We start from the raw sequence: 17,153 nt of genomic DNA, 5'->3' as shown, positions 1-17,153 counted from the left end.
TTGTCAAATATATGTATCATCTATGTTTAAAATCAGTTCTAGATAAAGAAGTTCTATTTTAATGGACAATAGCTAGTATTTTATACGTGTGAATGTGGTAGCACATTGGGTGGTACATTGTGGAGTGCATTGATGCTGTTAGAAAATGTACTTTTCTTAACGATGAATAGTGGACTGTAAAACCATTAGCACCTATGTGTATTACTACAGAGTTCATTATTTCTGTTTTTTCCCACTAGGTGGAGAATTTTACTGTGTCTTTCTCAGATGGCCGAGTGTTATGCTACTTAATCCACCACTACCACCCTTGTTATGTGCCTTTGGAGGCAGTCTGTCAGCGCACTACTCAGACTGTGGAGTGCACGCACACTGGCTCAGTGGTGCTGAACTCTTCATCTGACTCGGATGCTAGTTTTCTGGATATGTCTCCTAAAGCATTTACTCATGGTTAGTTCCTTTGTGTTGACAGGTTTTTGTGCTGTTGGTTTTGCTATGTCTAATTTCTCTCTCTCTTTCTCTCTCTCAATCTCTCTCTCTCTTTCTCTCTCTCTCTGTCACTTGTATAATAGAAAATGCTTCGGAGTTACACAAAGAGCTGTTGGAAAATGAAAAGAAAAATTTCCAGCTGATCAGCTCTGCAGTTAGAGATCTTGGTGGAATACCTACTATGATCCATCATTCAGATATGTCAAATACAATTCCAGATGAAAAGGTAAATAAAATGGGTTTTGGTTTTCTTCTAACTAAAAGTGTCTCAGAAAATGCTAGTATATTACGCGTTGGGTTCTCTCTTGTTTTTCTGTGTTCATCTTTTGTGTTTTCTCGTAGGTGGTTATTACCTATTTGTCATTTCTCTGTGCAAGACTTTTGGATCTTCGTAAAGAAATTAGAGCTGCGCGACTGATACAAACAACTTGGAGAAAATACAAACTGAAATCAGATCTGAAACGCCGTCAGGTACTCCTGAAAACTGCAAACACTGGAATGTGAATTGTGCTTCATGAAATGCTAGTCACTTGATTTTTTAATATGTTTTATATTTCACTGACATGTGAAGTACATTTAATAGTTGTGCATGTTGTTTGGGTTAGGATTAGATAGGAGTCTTTCCCCCTAATTCCTGATGCTTCCTTTAACCAATGCAGTGTCCAGCTTCTGGCCGCTTTTCGCTTTCTCTGCTCCAGGAAAGGAGGCTAATTTATCTGCTTTGTAAATTTGTGAAGCACAAATGGAGGGTACTTCTTCCTCGAGACACCCTTAACTAGTGCTGGTGTCACAATTTCGGGGTTCAGTGTGCAGTCTCGTTTAGTCTGTCTTAACGATGTCTTCAACGTTAGCCTGTGGTAGCTGTGAAATTAATTTTATTTTCAATTGTTTTATTTCTCAAAATATTTAAGACATGGGAAGAAGGATATTTGTTATATCCTTTTGTGAAGCAAATATTACAGAAGTTTTCCTTCCTGTAAAATATCAATTTTTCCATTAAATTCTGAGACAAAGTGGTTTTTGCTCAAATGAGCGGTGGTCTCCTTGATCAAGTTGAACGAACTATTTTGATTTTTCTTCCTCTACTCTCTGCTGGGTTAGATATCTCGGAAGGAGCCCAGTGGCAATGTTGAGTAATTGTTGTACTGCTAACTAACTACAAGGTTGGTGGTTCGTGGGGTAGCTTGTTTTGATTTGTTTTTAATATTTGGAAAAATTCAAGCAAATATCCAAGCATACTACAATATTTCAAATATATAAGAAATTAGTACTGCCCTCCCCATATAGCACCTCAATTTTGAATTGTATCACATTCATATAAAGTTCTTAGCCTCTGTAACACTTAAACATACCATGTTTCTCATTTCATATCAAACTTGGATATTGTTTCAATTATTTCAACACTAATTGAAATAATTCATACCTGCCCTGCTCAAAGTCAAAATAGTGAGACATGGTGCCTTACCTATGTTCACAAATGGTTCTTCTCTGTGCCCTGTCATGTTGTTCACCTTCTCAGAATCTACTTTCACACCTACAGGTCCACTGGAGGATAGTGCTGTACTGCTGGAACCTCTAATCTGGGAGAACTCACTGTTCTGAGAAATGTAGGGAGCACTCTCCCAGCCAATCCCTCAATTGTTTCTTTTTTCTTTCTATAGAGCTGTGTATGAGAGAATTAGAATTCCAAATACCAATCAGAAATTGTGTGTGTGTGTGTGTGTGTGTGTGTGTGTGTGTGTTTTAGTTTTGGTTGTGAAGTATCCTTTATTTTCTGCTCAAGATTACTTTATGTACTGAAATTAACTGCACTGGCTTCTTAGCCTGTTAAGGAGACCCCATTTCTTGATGTAATTTTTTTGGCCCAAATAACAGGCATTTCCTTGTGTTTTGAAGGGTTACATTAAAAGCCGTGTGTCACCGTGATACAACTTCATTGATCCCATGTAACCACTGCATCTCTCCCATATGCAGGAATATACAATTCCAAATCCACTGGTATCAAATAATTCCTGACGTATAGGGACCCTGTAGAATAGAAGTGAAGTGCTGCTACGGGTGTTTGTGGGAACAGACAGTCTCCTCGTTTTGTCATGGAATGTGCGGTGTGTTCAGACAACTGACATTATGTTAACAGCCAGCTCTACCCACTATGCCAACAGACCTTTATGTGCCATTATGCTAACAGCCAATCACATTGGTCCATTTTCTAAACGAAACATTAAATAGCAGGTGCCCTAAATATACACTAAAATATTACACTAAAAATCAGGAACAAGGAAAACTCAAAGATCTTCCACTATTAACAATAGAAAAGTGGTCAAACCTGTGCAAGCTAGACATGTGAACAGCCCTGTTGAGTTCCAGCTTTCACACATTTCAGTAAACATCTAAATTATACATATTATTCTTGAGAGCTCTTTTTGTGGTATACTCATATATTATGAATAAAATATATAGCATTTATAAATGCTAACTTTAAAGAAAGAAACATTTGCGCCTTCTAGGCTATTATTTTAGTTGTGATTACTGAGAAGCTATGATAGATAAAACATGCTTATGTACTTACTATGGATGATGTTTTCTTGGAATCTTTGTTTCGTCATGCAAGCAAATATATCTGTTAGAATGCCCATCGGCCCTTGCAACTTACCCAGAAACATTTATGATCCTAAAAAGGAATCTAGCTTGCAATAAGTCTCAGGGCACTTCATTTTCTGGGATCAGTCTGATTAATATTTAAGAGATGACACTTAAATTAAGTATTTATTTTACATTTGATGTTCTTTTGTTACTTTCAGGAGCGAGATAAAGCTGCAAGAGTTATTCAGTCTGCTATCATCCGTTTTCTAACTAAACGGCGATTGAAAAAGGAGGTCAATGCAGCGCTGGCCATTCAGAAATCTTGGAGAAGATTCTTAGCACAGAGAAAATTAAAACTGTTAAAAAAGGAAAAACTGAAAAAAATTCAAAATGCAGCTGCCTCAGTGATTCAGGTGAAACATCCTGGACTAATTTATTTATTTAATAATTAATGATGTTTTTAAAGAAGAATATAAAATGAAATAAAGTTTTTTAATGATTTTAGTACTATATTAATTTATCTCATATCTAATTTTAACAAACATTTAGCATCTGCCTACTACCTCTGTAAATATTTGCTGTGTTAGGCTGACAATCTTGAAATAACCTTGTATTTTGGACTAAAACCTACTTGTTTTGTGATATTCTTTTTATATGTGACTTGATTCCATTTGCTAATATTTTTTTGAAAAGTTTGACAACTTGGTTCATGAGGCATATTGATCCGTTTAGTATATACCAGACCAGCTAGCCTTTTTCATGATTTTGAGTTGGGCATTTTCCCCCCTCATTTTGTCCAGGACCTTCTAATGTGATCCCAATCAGAGCAGTTCAGAGTGGTAGCTGGTCTCCATCTGGCTCTGGTTGCAGGGTCGTGGAAGCTGAGATTTGTATGAGACATTAGTCCTTTGTACTTATTTCTTCTTGTGTCTTTGATTTTCTTTGGTCTTCTTGCTATGGATAAGGAGAGACTAATAGATGCATCTTAGATGGCTGCTCACAAGCTTTTAAGACCTCTGTCCATACTCACCAAAGTAGGAGGTGGAACATTGTCCTTTTGGACTGTGTTAAGCCAATTGGCCCAGATACACCCAAGAATAGGGCCCCAAGTCCCCAAGTGCAATGAATCATTCCCTGAAAGTGTTTGTTGGTGGCTAGAAGTTTTCATAACTTTTCCCTTGGTGCTGTATGTTTTTCTAAATACAGAGATACATCTGTAGTGCATATATAAATAACAAACAAACTCACTGACATCATATCAGTGTCAACTCATTGGGACCCTGCAGAACAGGGTAGGTTTCTGAGACTGTAACTCTTTATATTTTTCTCCTTCAAAGCTGGCTGGTAGTTTGAACTTCTGACCTTGAGGATCCCAGCCTAACTTGTAACCACTATGCCACCAGGGCTTCTACATACATAAATACATATGTAGAATTATCTTCTGCCAAACGTCTATTTATAAATAGGTGTAGTTCCATTGGCCTCCCATACCTTTTCTGCTTGCAGGTCTGTCTACTCCTAGATGATTATTGGTTATTGCAGAATTGTGTAAGCAATGTTGCTTTGAACTCTTGTGCACCTCCCAGTGTCTTCTTTTACCTTCATTATGTTGTGTTGATCTCCTTACCATAGATTGCCTTTCCTTCACCTAAGTTATACATGACTACTCTCTAGTTAGTGAGTTTTGTCTCCCTTCTCCTCCCTTCCTTGGTAAACATCGTAGAATTTTTTCCTCTGTGTGTGAACCTTTTCTTGGCTATTTCTGGTTGTGGTCTCATATATTATGTGCTTTTTTACAATGGACTAATTTCAATCAGCATGATATCTTATCGGTTCATTCATGTTATGTGTTTTTGAGTATTCATCATTATTTTTTAGCATTATGTAATATCCCTTTGTGTGTTTACTGTAATTTGTTTATCCAGTCTTCTGTTAATGGGCACTTATGTTGTTTCCATCTTTATCTATTATGTGCAACTTACCTGTTCATGTTACGTGAACCATGTGGTATTTTTTCCAACTTTTTAAGGAAGCACCAAACCATTTCCACAGGGATTGCCTCATTTCAGTCCCACCAGCAAAGTTCCAGGCTCCACCCCTGGCCAGCATTTGCTGTTGTCTGTTCTTATTTTTGGCTTTGCCATTAATTCTGGGGTGAGCTATCTCATTATTGCTGTGATTTGCACACATCTCTAAGGATTAATGATCACTAACATTTCTTGATGAGTTTGTTGGCTGCTTGAATATCTTCTTTGGTGACTTGTTTCTTTGTTTTCTGCACACTTAAATGGGATTGTTTGTCTTTTTGTTGTTGAGGTGTTGAAGTTTCCTTTAAGTTTTAGAAATCAGTCCCTTGTCCAATAATGCTGTTGCCAAAAGGTTTTCCCAGTATATAGGTTCTCTTTTTCCCTTTTAGATAAGTCTTTTGATGTGCTTAACTATCAGAGTCTTAGGAGGTTTCAGACATCCAAGACTGCTTCCTCTTTAAATACAATAAATTAATGGTATGAATTTCCCTTTTAAGTACTGCTTCAGCTGCATACCAAACATTTTGATATGGTGTATTTTAATTTTCATGAAGTTCAAACTATTTTCTAATTTCTCTGGAGGTATTTTCTTTGACCTATAGATTAAGAGTGTATTGTTTATTTTCCATTGCTTGTTAATTTTCTTATTAACCTTCAGTTAGTGATTTCATTATGATCAAATTACACTCTGTATGATAATTCTTTTAAATGTGTTCAAGGTTTGTTTTATGGCATAAAAGAAGTCTGTGCTTTGGTCAAGGTTTGGCACAGTGTAGCTCTCTGACACGATACTACCCGGTTTTGTAAATGTACTTTTATAAAACCCTGTTACTCTGATTCATATATGTCTGTGGCTGCTCTTGAAGTAATATAGCAGAATTGAGCTTTTGCAAAAAAAAAAGTTATAAAAATGATATTTACAATTTCCCTATTTAAAAGAAAAAAGTTGCTGATCCCTGATCTTAGTGAGTCTTCCATGTATACTTAAAAAAATGTTTATTCTGTTATTTTTAAATGGGATAAATGGTATAGTTTGATTTTGACTTTTAAAATGCTTCTGGTAAAACATAAACATGTTTCTATTTATTATACTAGTAATACAAATGAAGTGTAAATATAATTAAGAATCAGACACGTATTTCTGAATTGACCATCGTTATATCAATTTATAAACTAAAATACAAATAAGAGACAAGTATCTTTTGCTAAAACGTACTAAGTTTTTATATTGTATGCTATTTTTTAAGTATTAGAAAGATTAGTTTTTTTTCAAAAGTGTTACTTATAGAAATCTTGACCTATTTTACTTTGTGTCTTTTCTTGTCTTCTTTAGGCGGGTTGGAGAAGATATTCCACTAGGAACAGATTTCTGAAATTGAAATATTATTCAATCATCTTGCAATCTCGGATAAGAATGATAATTGCAGTGACTTCTTATAAACGGCATCTGGGGGCTGCAGTTGTAATTCAGAGGCACTGGCGGGCGTATTTCAGGAGAAAACAAGATCAACAGAGATATAAAATGCTGAAGTCATCAGCTCGTATAATCCAGTTCATGTTCAGAAGATGGAAGCGACGCAAAATGCAGTTACAAACGAAAGCTGCCATAATATTGCAAAGAGCATTTAGAGAATGGCAAGTCAGGAGACGAGTGGAAGAAGAAAAATCCGCTATTGCCATTCAGTCGTGGTACAGAATGCACAAAGAACGACGTAAATATACTCAGGTTAGGTCTTGTGTGGTGTTCATCCAGGCAAGAGTTAGGTGCTTTCAAGCCCAAAAGTTATACAAGAGAAAGAGAGCCTCTATTCTGACCATCCAAAAGTACTACAGAGCTTATGTGAAAGGGAAGCTGGAGCGTGCCCAGTATTTGCAGAAACGGGCTGCAGTCGTTCTACTGCAGACTGCCTTCAGGAGGATGAAAACTCGTCATTTACATAGGTGGCTTCTAGCCACTTGTGGCTTACGGTTGTATTGGAGAATGAGGCAAGAAAAACTGAAATTTGTAGACCTAAAGAAGGCGGTCATCAAATTGCAGGCACACATTAGAAAACATCAACAACTACAGAAATATAAGAAGCTGAGAAAAGCCGCCCTGATAATCCAGGCTCGTTTCCGAGCTTATATTGCAGCCAGGAAAGGTCTAGCCTCCTATCAGAGAACACGTGCTGCTGTCATTGTTCTGCAGTCTGCATGCAGAGCGATGCAGGCTCAGAAAAAGTTTGTTCACCTCCGAACATCTGCTATAAAGATTCAGTCATATTATCGAGCTTACACTGCCCGCAAAAAGTTTATGAGCCTAAAAACTGTAGCAATAAAGTTGCAGTCTGTTGTCAAGATGAAGCAAGCCCGCAAACAGTATTTGCATTTAAGAGAAGCAGCACTGTGTATCCAGCAATGGTACCGTTCCCAAAAAAGGGCTGCATTAGAGAGAGAAGCATATATACAGGTGCAGAAATCTTGTATCAAACTGCAAGCTTTTGTTAGAGGATACCAGGTCCGAAAACAGATGAGGCTGCAAAGAAAGGCTGCGGTTTCACTACAGTCTTATTTCAGAATGAGAAAAGCTAGACAATCGTATCTGAAAACTTCTAAAGCAACTGTTGTCATTCAGAATTACTACCGTGCACACAAAGCAGGAGCCAATCAGAGAAAGCACTTCTTGCAGGTCCGAAGAGCAGCTACTTGCTTGCAGGCAGCCTACCGAGGTTATAAAGTACGCCAGGTAATCGAGCAACAATCTGTAGCTGCCCTTAAAATTCAAACTGCCTTTAGAGGCTACAGCAAAAGGATGAAATATCACTGTGTTCTTGAGGCTGCTATCAAGATCCAGAGATGGTACAGGGCATACAAGACTTTACGTGAAATGAGAACCCGGTTTTTAGACACACGAGCAGCTGTAATATTTCTTCAGGCCGCTCACCGTGGCTGGAAAGTTCGGAAGCAGCTCAGAAGGGAACATAAAGCAGCAGTGAAGATTCAGTCTGCTTTTAGAATGAGCAAGGCCCGGAAAGAGTTTGGATTGTTAAAACGAGCAGCTGTAGTCATCCAGCAGCATCTGAGAGCACGGGCTGCAGGAAAGCAGCAGCGTGCCGCGTACGTTGAACTCCATCGGGCCGCACTGAGGCTGCAGGCCACATGGAAAGGGAGAAGAGTGAGACGGCAGATTCAAAGGCAGCATGCATGTGCAACTGTCATCCAGGCATACTACAGAATGTATGTGCAACAAAAGAAGTGGAGAGCCTGGAAAACATCAGCTCTTCTGGTTCAGATGCATTATAGGGCCTACCGGATTGGACAGAGACAGCGCCATTTATATTTGAAAACGAAAACAGCTGCAATCATTTTACAATCAGCCTACCGAGGTGTACGAGTCAGGAAAACAGTAAAAGAGATGAAAGAGGCCGCAGTCAGTATCCAATCTAAATATAAGGCCTACAAAACCCAAAAAAATTATGTAACCCAGAGAGCTTCTGCTATCACAATTCAGAGGTGGTATCGAGATATTAAAGCTGCAAAACAGCAGCGCAGGGAATATCTTGGTTTAAGGGACACGGCCATGAAGATCCAAGCTGTCTACAGAGGTACCAGAGTAAGGAGGCATATTCAACACATGCACGTGGCAGCCACCTGCATTCAAGCCATGTTTAAAATGCATCAGTCCAAACGAAGATACCGTGCAGTGAGAGCAGCAACTGTTGTTATTCAAGGCCGGTATAGAGCCTACCATCAAGGTAGACTGCAGCGGGCAAAGTACTTGGCAGTTCGAAAAGCGGTTACTACAATTCAGGCATGGTTTAGAGGGTTAAGGGTCAGACAAACTCTAAGAGAGATGCAGATTGCAGCAACACTCATTCAGTCACACTATAGAAGATATAGGCAGCAAAAATATTTTGGAAAGCTAAAGAAGGTAACTAAAGCATTACAGCAAAGATACCGGGCATTAAAGGCAAGAGACGTACAATTTCGAAGGTATAACAACTTAAGACATTCAGCAGTATGCATCCAGGCTGCTTTTAGGGGACTGAGAGCTAGAAGGCATTTAAAGCGTATGCATTTAGCAGCAACTCTGATTCAGAGGAAGTTTAGAACTCTGATGATGAAAAGAAGATTCCTCTCTCTCAAGACAACTGATCCTTGGGTTCTGAGCCAGAGTCACGCACATATTGGCACAAGGCATCATGTAGAACAACCCCTCCAGGCACAAAAGGCAGTCATTAAAATCCAGTCATTGTACAGAAGATTGATGGTAAAGAAAGAGATGCAAGAGATGCCCGGAGCTGCGCTTCTCAATCAGGCTGCTTTCAGAATGCACAGAGTGAGATTTCAGACTTACCAACACGCCGCAGTTCTAATCCAGCAACATTACCGCGCATGCAAAGCTGTGAGACTGCACCGTGCAAACGAGAGCAGACACCCGCAAACTGCTGTGGTCCCCCAGGCTGCACATGCGGGCGGGGCCGCAAGACCGCTCCGACGCTATGAACAAAGAGCCGCTATTGCAAACCAAAGCGCACAGCGCGTGCACGGACAACATTATTACTACCGAAAAGTCCAGTGGGCTGTGAAAATCTTGCAAGGAAGATCCAGAGCAAAAGAAAGCCAGCAGAGAGCTCTTCAACACAGGCCACACAGGAAGGCAACCGGGTGCGTGCTGGAAGGGTTCCCGGGCGTGCGCCTTGGGAAGCAAATTCAGAAAGAGCATCAGGCTGCCACTGTTGTGCAGAAGCACTTTAAAGCCTTTTTAGTGAGGAGGCAGTATCTCCAGCTCAGAACCGCGGTCATTTGTGTTCAAAGAAGATACAGAGCACTAAATGCAACGCAGAAGCATATCCAAACCGTTTTTTGCATACAGGCTTCTCACCGAGGCTGCGAGAGACGGAGCGATGTCCAGCGAAGGTACCTGGCCGCCACCCTAATCCAATCTTTCTACCGAATGCACAGGGCCAAAGCCCTGTATCAAACAAAGAGGGCCGCCGCTGTGGTTATCCAGAAGTATTATAGGTCATATGTCAGACTAAAAATAGGAAGAAAGAGATCTTTAGCGGTGCCGAAATCTGCACGGCCCATGCTGGCTGCCCCTAGAGGCGCGGGAGTCGGGCAGGAATTGGAGAACTCTGCGGCCAAGAAGGCGGCGGTGGTTCTGCAGTCTGCATTCCGCCGTTACAGAGCCAGAAGGCAGTACTGCGCTGTTCGCGGGGCGGCAGTCAGCATTCAAAGGTGGTATAAAGCTGCCCTACATGCTCGGTCACTGGAAGCAGAATGTCACTCTCAGAGGCAAGCTGCACTGACGATCCAAAAGGCTTTTCGTAAAATGGTCACAAGGAAACGGGCAACACGAACGCGCGCTGCCCTACGAATTCAGCGCTTCCTTCACATGGCTCTGTACCAGAGAAGATTTGCTCAGCAAAAACGGGCTGCCATCACTTTACAGCGGTATTTCAGGGCGTGGCAAACCAGAAGAGAATTTTTGTTGTCCAGGAAAGCGGCAGTGGTTTTGCAAACTCACTTCAGAGCGTTTCTGTGTGCCAAATATCAAAGACAAGCTTATTTACAGACCAGGAGCAGTATTATCATTATTCAAGCCAGGATGAAAGGATTTTTACAAAGAGAAAAATTTCAGAAAATTAAAGAGAGCACCATAAAGATCCAGGTATTTATATATTTTAATTTTAATATAAAATTGTTCCTTTTCTACCAATATTTGTTACATTATAAAAAAAATCAGCTGGAGCAGGTCATAAAGTTGGGTGATCATATTGATTTTCTTTCAAAAAGGGAAATTCTTGAGAATGAAAAAGGGATCATCAATAATAATTCAGACCACACGGAGCTGGAATTGTTCTTGCTATGGTCAGCCTAAGCACATTTCAGAAGTGCTTGATTTTAGAATTACTGGGAGAATTTGAGATTATAATCTTAACTGGTGAACACACTCTAGCAAGTTTGGTTTTTTTTAAGTGGAAATTTTAAGCTAAGGTATAAAGTGCTATTCTGCATAATTTTGGCTAAGTAGAATAACAATTTCTTTATCACCCTGTTCACCAGAGCTACTTTAGGATAGACAGATGTACTTTATTCTTAGTGTTTAGCACTTTTAGTAGTTTGCAAACGTTGCCAGAGATAAGTAGAGCCAGACATTGAGTCTCTTGAGTCTCTTGAAGCTATTTATCACAATCAACTGGGCCTTGGAACTATCTAGGTGAAATGCATTGGTAATTTGTCGGAGTGCTATTTTGCTTCTAAATAATACCTTTAGTTAACAAATTGTGGGTGCTTGCAATATGCAAAGTACTACCATGGGTGAAATGAATGGGCAGAATAAATAAACTACATTTAGTTGCTGTCCTCAACTTAATTGAGGAAGGAAGAGCTCTGACAATTATTATTGGAAACAGAGAAAGAGAATCTAGACTAATTCCAGGGATCAGAGATGTGATAAGCTGAAACATGGGTTGAAATTAACCAAGTAAAATATATGGAAAGGACTATTTCACTCACAATAATGGAAGTCCAAAAACAGTAGTATGTATAGTACAATAAAAAGACTGATAGACTAAGTTGGTGGTGGAAGGAATAGGACTGGATGATTTTGTAACCTACTGATCCAGTAGGGTTTTTTTTTTAGCATATGCCAGTGGTCTCAAACTTACTGAACATGGTAATCACCTGGAATCATTAAAAAGTACTCAGGCTGGGCTTCCACCCCAAGACATTCTGATTGACTTGGTCTGGGGTGCAACCTGAGCATCAAAATTTTTTTTTAATTTAAATCATTTTATTGGGGCTCATACAACTCTTATCACCATCCATACTTACATCAATTGTGTAAATCACACTTATACATTCGTTGCCCTCATCATTCTCAAAATTCGCCTTCTGCTTGGGTTGCTCGAATCAGCTCATTTTCCTTTTTTCCCTCCCCGCTCTCCCCTCCCTCATGAACCTTTAATAATTTATAAATTATTATTTTATCTTATCTTACTCTGCCCGGCGTCTCCCTTCACCCACTTTCCTGTTGCCCATCCCCCAGAGAGGTGGTTATATGTAGATCTCCGTGATCAGTTCCCCCTTTCTACCCCCCTCTTCCCTCCCAGTATCGCCACTCTCACCATTGATCCTGAGGGATTCATCTGTCATAGATTTCCTGTGTTTCCAGATCCCATCTGTACCGCTATGCATCCTCTGGTCTAACCAGGTTTTCAAGGTAGAATTGAGATGATGATAGTTGGGGGGAGGAAGCGTTAAAGAACTTAAGGAAGGTTGTGAGTTTCATTATTGCTACACTGAACCCTCAGTACATCATCTCCCCACTACCCCTCTGCAAGGGATGTTCAGTTGTCTACACATGGGCATTGGGTCCACATCATGCGCTCCCCTCATTCATGATGATAGGATTTCCCCCCCACCCCCCGCCATTGGTGCTTGAAGCCTGGTCCCCTTGGCCCTTCATGATCACACATATTGGTGTGCTGCTTCCATGTGGGCTGTGTTGCTTCTGGGGTAGATGACTGCTTCTTTGCTTTCAAGCCTTTAAGTTCCCAGACGCTATATCTCTCATTAGCCGGGCACCATCAGCTTTCTTCACCACACTTACTTATGCACACATTCGTCTTCAACGTTTATGTGGGGAAGGTCATCGCACAATGATGGTTTTTGCTTTTTGGTGTCTGCTACCTGATCCCTTCAATACCTCATGTTCACTTAGGTTTGTGTGCTTCTTCTCTGTGAGCTTTGTTGCTTCTGAGCTAGATAGCCACTTGTTTGTCTTCAAGCCTTTAAGACTCAGACGCTATGTCTTTTGATAGCCTGGCACCATCGGCTTTCTTCACCACGTTTGCTTATGCACACGTCTGTCTTCAGTGATCATGTCAAGAAGGTGGGTATCATGAAATGACCATTTAGCTAAGCAAGGTGCTGAGCATCAGAATTTTTAAAAGCTTCCAGATGAATCTGCAGGGCAGCAAGATTTGGGAACTACTTACACTGTACTGGACTAAATAAATGTATATACATAGTGGTACGTAGGATTGTTTATATAAAACACCATTGTATACTCTGATTAAGTTAAGGGAATTCCAAAAGTAATATTGACCATATAGAATTCTTGCCTTATTAACTGACTTAAGTAATCTCCATAGAATCAGAAGCCCTGTGGATCAGTTCTACCTTGCCTTACATGGTTCCTATGAGTCAGAATGCCCTTGGGCGCACTGAGTTTGATTGGGGCTGTACAGTGTGACTGCCATGTGTCGCAGGAGTGTTTGGAGTCTTACAGACTTGGATTCAAATGCTTACTATTTTTCTGTCTCTTCTTTTACCATTCAGTTTACTTTTCTGTAAAACAAATCCTAATAACAGTCTTACAAGATAGTTGTAAAGATTAAATGAAATTGTACTCGTTAGAGTTATGTTAGACTGAGCTGCTAGCCAGCCACAGGAATGTGCAATAAATCACGTAGTAGGGATTTGCTGCAATAGTCATCAGTGTTCTTGATTATTGTACAAGAAAGTAGGCTCAGTATGTGCCAGTGAAGGAGCCTCATGGAACAAGCATGACCTACTGTTTAAAGCAATCTTTTTGTCTCTGCAAAACTTGTATTATTAATCTGTCTTGTATACCGATTCTTAAAAATTTACTGAAAATAAAGTACTTATTTCAGATTTGTTGTATTTTTGTGTTTTATAGACTGCATGGAGGAGATATAAAGCTAGGAAGTCTTTCTCTGAAATGAAAGCTGCCTGCAAGATTCAAGCCTGGTACAGATGTTACAGAACACGCAACCAATATTTAGCTGTATTAAATGCTGTGAAATTCATTCAAGGTTGCTTCTATGCCAAAATGGAGAGGAAACGGTAATTAACCTTAGCTCTGCAAGAGAATGAGTATGTGCATTTATGTAGTATTTATATCCTTACATAAAATAAAATTTCTTATTGATTTTTTTGTCTGCTATGTTTAATTCATGTGGTTTGGTTGCTCTGTTCTCTATTCATTAAATGAAATACATCATTATGTATTGTATAATAGATCATTTAGTTATGTTTTATATGACTTTGGTTTTTGGAAATAATGTGTAGCTTTAATGAGACTCAGTTTAAAATATGACATAGGATAATGTGGTGTCTCATTCTATTGTGTATAAGGTTATTATAAGTTAGAGCTGACTCCATGATGGTGCCTAACAACAACAGATCAGGAAATCCTGCAACAGCCTCAACCTCTATAAAGCAAAAACCTGTCAGAGAAAGCTCAAATATTCTCCACTAAAACAAGTGTCAGAAAAGTATTAAGAGTAAAGAGTCAAGACAAGTAGAACAAAAGGCAGTCTCTTTGAATTTCGACTCTCACAGGTTTTACTATGTGTGTGTGTGTGTGTGTGTGTGTGTGTGTGTGTACAGTTAGTCTATACCTAATTTATTCAGGTCAATAGAGATTATAGTGTAAGGATGGAGGAAAGAGACTAAGAGTCCAGGAGAATCCTGGTTAGCTTACTAATGCACAGATCAACTTTGCTGTTGAATTTACTCTGAAATTTTTTCTTCTACTTATATTCCCATATTCTTTATACTTGATAACAGATTCACTAATTACCAGCCTGTCTGTGCTGATTGATTACATTTCCCCATTTGTAGTTAATTTCTTTCACTTGTCTTTTTGAAAGCTGTTAATCTACCTGTTTCTTGCTGCATAGCATAAGAATGTTTCTCCAATTCTCAGAATCAATGTATTCTTAAATCACTAATGGTTTTAAAGATGTTTAAGTTTTACCAGGTACCTTCTTACTAATGTCAGAAAAGTTCTCAGATCAATTATAAAGGGAGACTCAGGACTTACCTGCAAAGATACATACAATAGCTACTGTGAACTATTAAACACTCATATCTTGTGTTCTTAGGAGATATGAGACAAATTCAACTTTCTGCCTTTCCACATGGAAAAGCCTGTCCATTCTCAAGTTTTATCTCTTGACCCCTGAAGTTTGCTTTCTAGTTCTCACATTTTCCTCTCTAATTTAGGACTATTTATAGAATATTCCACTTAGATATATGGTGATCTTCCTTTTCAAAGAAGCTTCCCTTTCTCAATTCCTTCATGTTGCTCGTGTTCCCCAGTCCTCTTCCTGATGACCCCTGCTTGGAAGGAGACGCACATCCCCTGAGGACTCACATTCCGTGTCCTGTATCTTCTCCCGCTCCTCAGAACCTGTTTAGGTTTTGTCTGGATCTATAGTGTTGTGATTTATACTGCCCTCTTCAAGAGAATCTTTTTTATGTTAGGATCTTAAACTAATCATATTCAGTGATACAGCTTTTTACTCATTTATTGGAATATTGCCAAAATAATTTCATATTTTAATTGCTTGGAGTCATATGTAAAATCCTGTTTAAATGATGCTTCTCAGTAGTTTAATCTTACCTTATGTTTTCTTTGCCGTATTAAAGGAGAGAGAGAATAAATACTAAGTAGGTTCAAGTAATTTAAAATGACTTCCCAATGACAATTTTTTCAGGTTTTTGAATATGAGAGCATCAACAGTTATCATTCAGAGAAGATGGAGAGCTGAACTTGCTGGAAGAATAGTTCATGAGCACTCCTTACTGATGAAAGTAGGTGTAAACAATTTCAGCTCACTTGTAAAGAACTGATTTAGCAAATGGAAACGAAAACATTATTTTATTTAAAGTCTAACTGTGCTTTTGTTTTTCAAAACTCACTGCCATCAAGTCAATTCGGACTCATAGCGCCCCTGTGAGTTTCTAAGACTGTGACTCTTTATGGGCAGAGAAAGTTCTGCCTTCGGGGCTCCAGGATCTACTACAGTGAATTAAAATTACTCTTCGCAAAATAATAATTTGTGGACCTTTGTGTAATTATGACGTATTCTCATGCTCCAGGTAGAAGTTACGTTGAGGATAAGCAATTTATTTGAAGAAAGTAATAATAAGTAGAATATTTTTTATAGTCACAAAGTTATTAACATTATTTAAGCCACTATTGGTAATCTTTTAAAAATGATCTTTAAAATTGATTTATATATATATGTTATTCATACATGTCGTAGTTATGGTCTTTTTAAAAGAAGCCAAAATTTCAAATTTACTTGTGAATTAAATGTTCATGTAATAGTCTATGGTTATATAAGCCCTTAATATTATGACTATTACTAACAGTTAATATACAACAGACATCAGTTAAGTTCTTGTCTATATACTAACTGGTTTGATTCTCATAATCTTTTATGGTTACTATTAGTGCACCCATTTTATAGATGAGGATATAGAAGGGAAGCTACCTGTCTAAGGTCACTGCTGGAAGGGCAAGGGGCTGTGTTAGAAAGCACATCTGCTTTTCATTATAAATCCATTCCACTGACTGTCTGTTAAAGCTTGGTTGTCTGGGTGTCACATAATTGAGAAATAGAAGGTATGCTGGCAGTAACCTATGGTTCTTAATCTATAATGGATCCCCATATTATCAGTCGGTCGATAGTATGCTTAACCCTTTTTCACCTCACAATGAAAATTATTTATATAATTAGAGGAAGAGTACCCATAGATATATTCTTTCTAGGTTTCACCTTCATGGAAGCTTCATTTTTAGTGTTAGATTCATATGGGTTCAGAAGTAGTAACACACCACCACCCTTTAAAAGCCTTGAAATACGACCTTCTAAGCTATATATCCCCCTCTGCCCCCGCACCTTGCAATCTACTGACTGCTTGTATTTACACCATGTATTTTTACTGGGAAATTCAAGAACCACCAGCAGGTTGAAAATCGTATTATTTCTATTAATGTGACTAATCTTTACTTATAGAGGCATCAAGCGGCTTGTTTGATTCAAGCAAATTACAAAGGATATAAAGGAAGACAGGTCTTTCTTCGGCAGAAATCTGCTGCCTTAACTATACAAAGATATATAAGAGCAAAGAAAGCTGAGAAGTGTGAACGGATAAAATATCTTGTATTAAAAAAATCTACAGTTGTTCTACAAGCAGTGATCCGTGGGTGGTTAGTAAGAAAACGAGTAAGTATTTATAAGTAGAATATCT

General features: G+C 38.8%; 1 protein-coding gene across 2 annotated transcripts in view; it reads left to right on the top strand.

The window, feature by feature from the left end:
- ASPM (assembly factor for spindle microtubules) overlaps nt 1-17,153 on the top strand; it is a 49,798-nt gene that overhangs the window by 24,927 nt on the left and 7,718 nt on the right. For both annotated transcript variants that reach the window (XM_075528681.1, XM_075528671.1), the window contains exons 14-21: nt 240-447; nt 570-712; nt 829-957; nt 3,288-3,482; nt 6,430-10,749; nt 13,786-13,952; nt 15,611-15,707; nt 16,919-17,128. In XM_075528681.1, coding sequence (XP_075384796.1) covers nt 240-447; nt 570-712; nt 829-957; nt 3,288-3,482; nt 6,430-10,749; nt 13,786-13,952; nt 15,611-15,707; nt 16,919-17,128 — 5,469 coding nt within the window. The remainder of the gene's footprint in view (nt 1-239; nt 448-569; nt 713-828; nt 958-3,287; nt 3,483-6,429; nt 10,750-13,785; nt 13,953-15,610; nt 15,708-16,918; nt 17,129-17,153) is intronic.

Source organism: Tenrec ecaudatus, chromosome 1, assembly GCF_050624435.1.
Source record: "Tenrec ecaudatus isolate mTenEca1 chromosome 1, mTenEca1.hap1, whole genome shotgun sequence".
Classification (NCBI taxonomy): domain Eukaryota; kingdom Metazoa; phylum Chordata; class Mammalia; order Afrosoricida; family Tenrecidae; genus Tenrec; species Tenrec ecaudatus.
The sequence above is the reverse complement of the archived record's forward strand: the minus strand, read 5'-3'. Positions and strand labels throughout refer to the sequence as shown.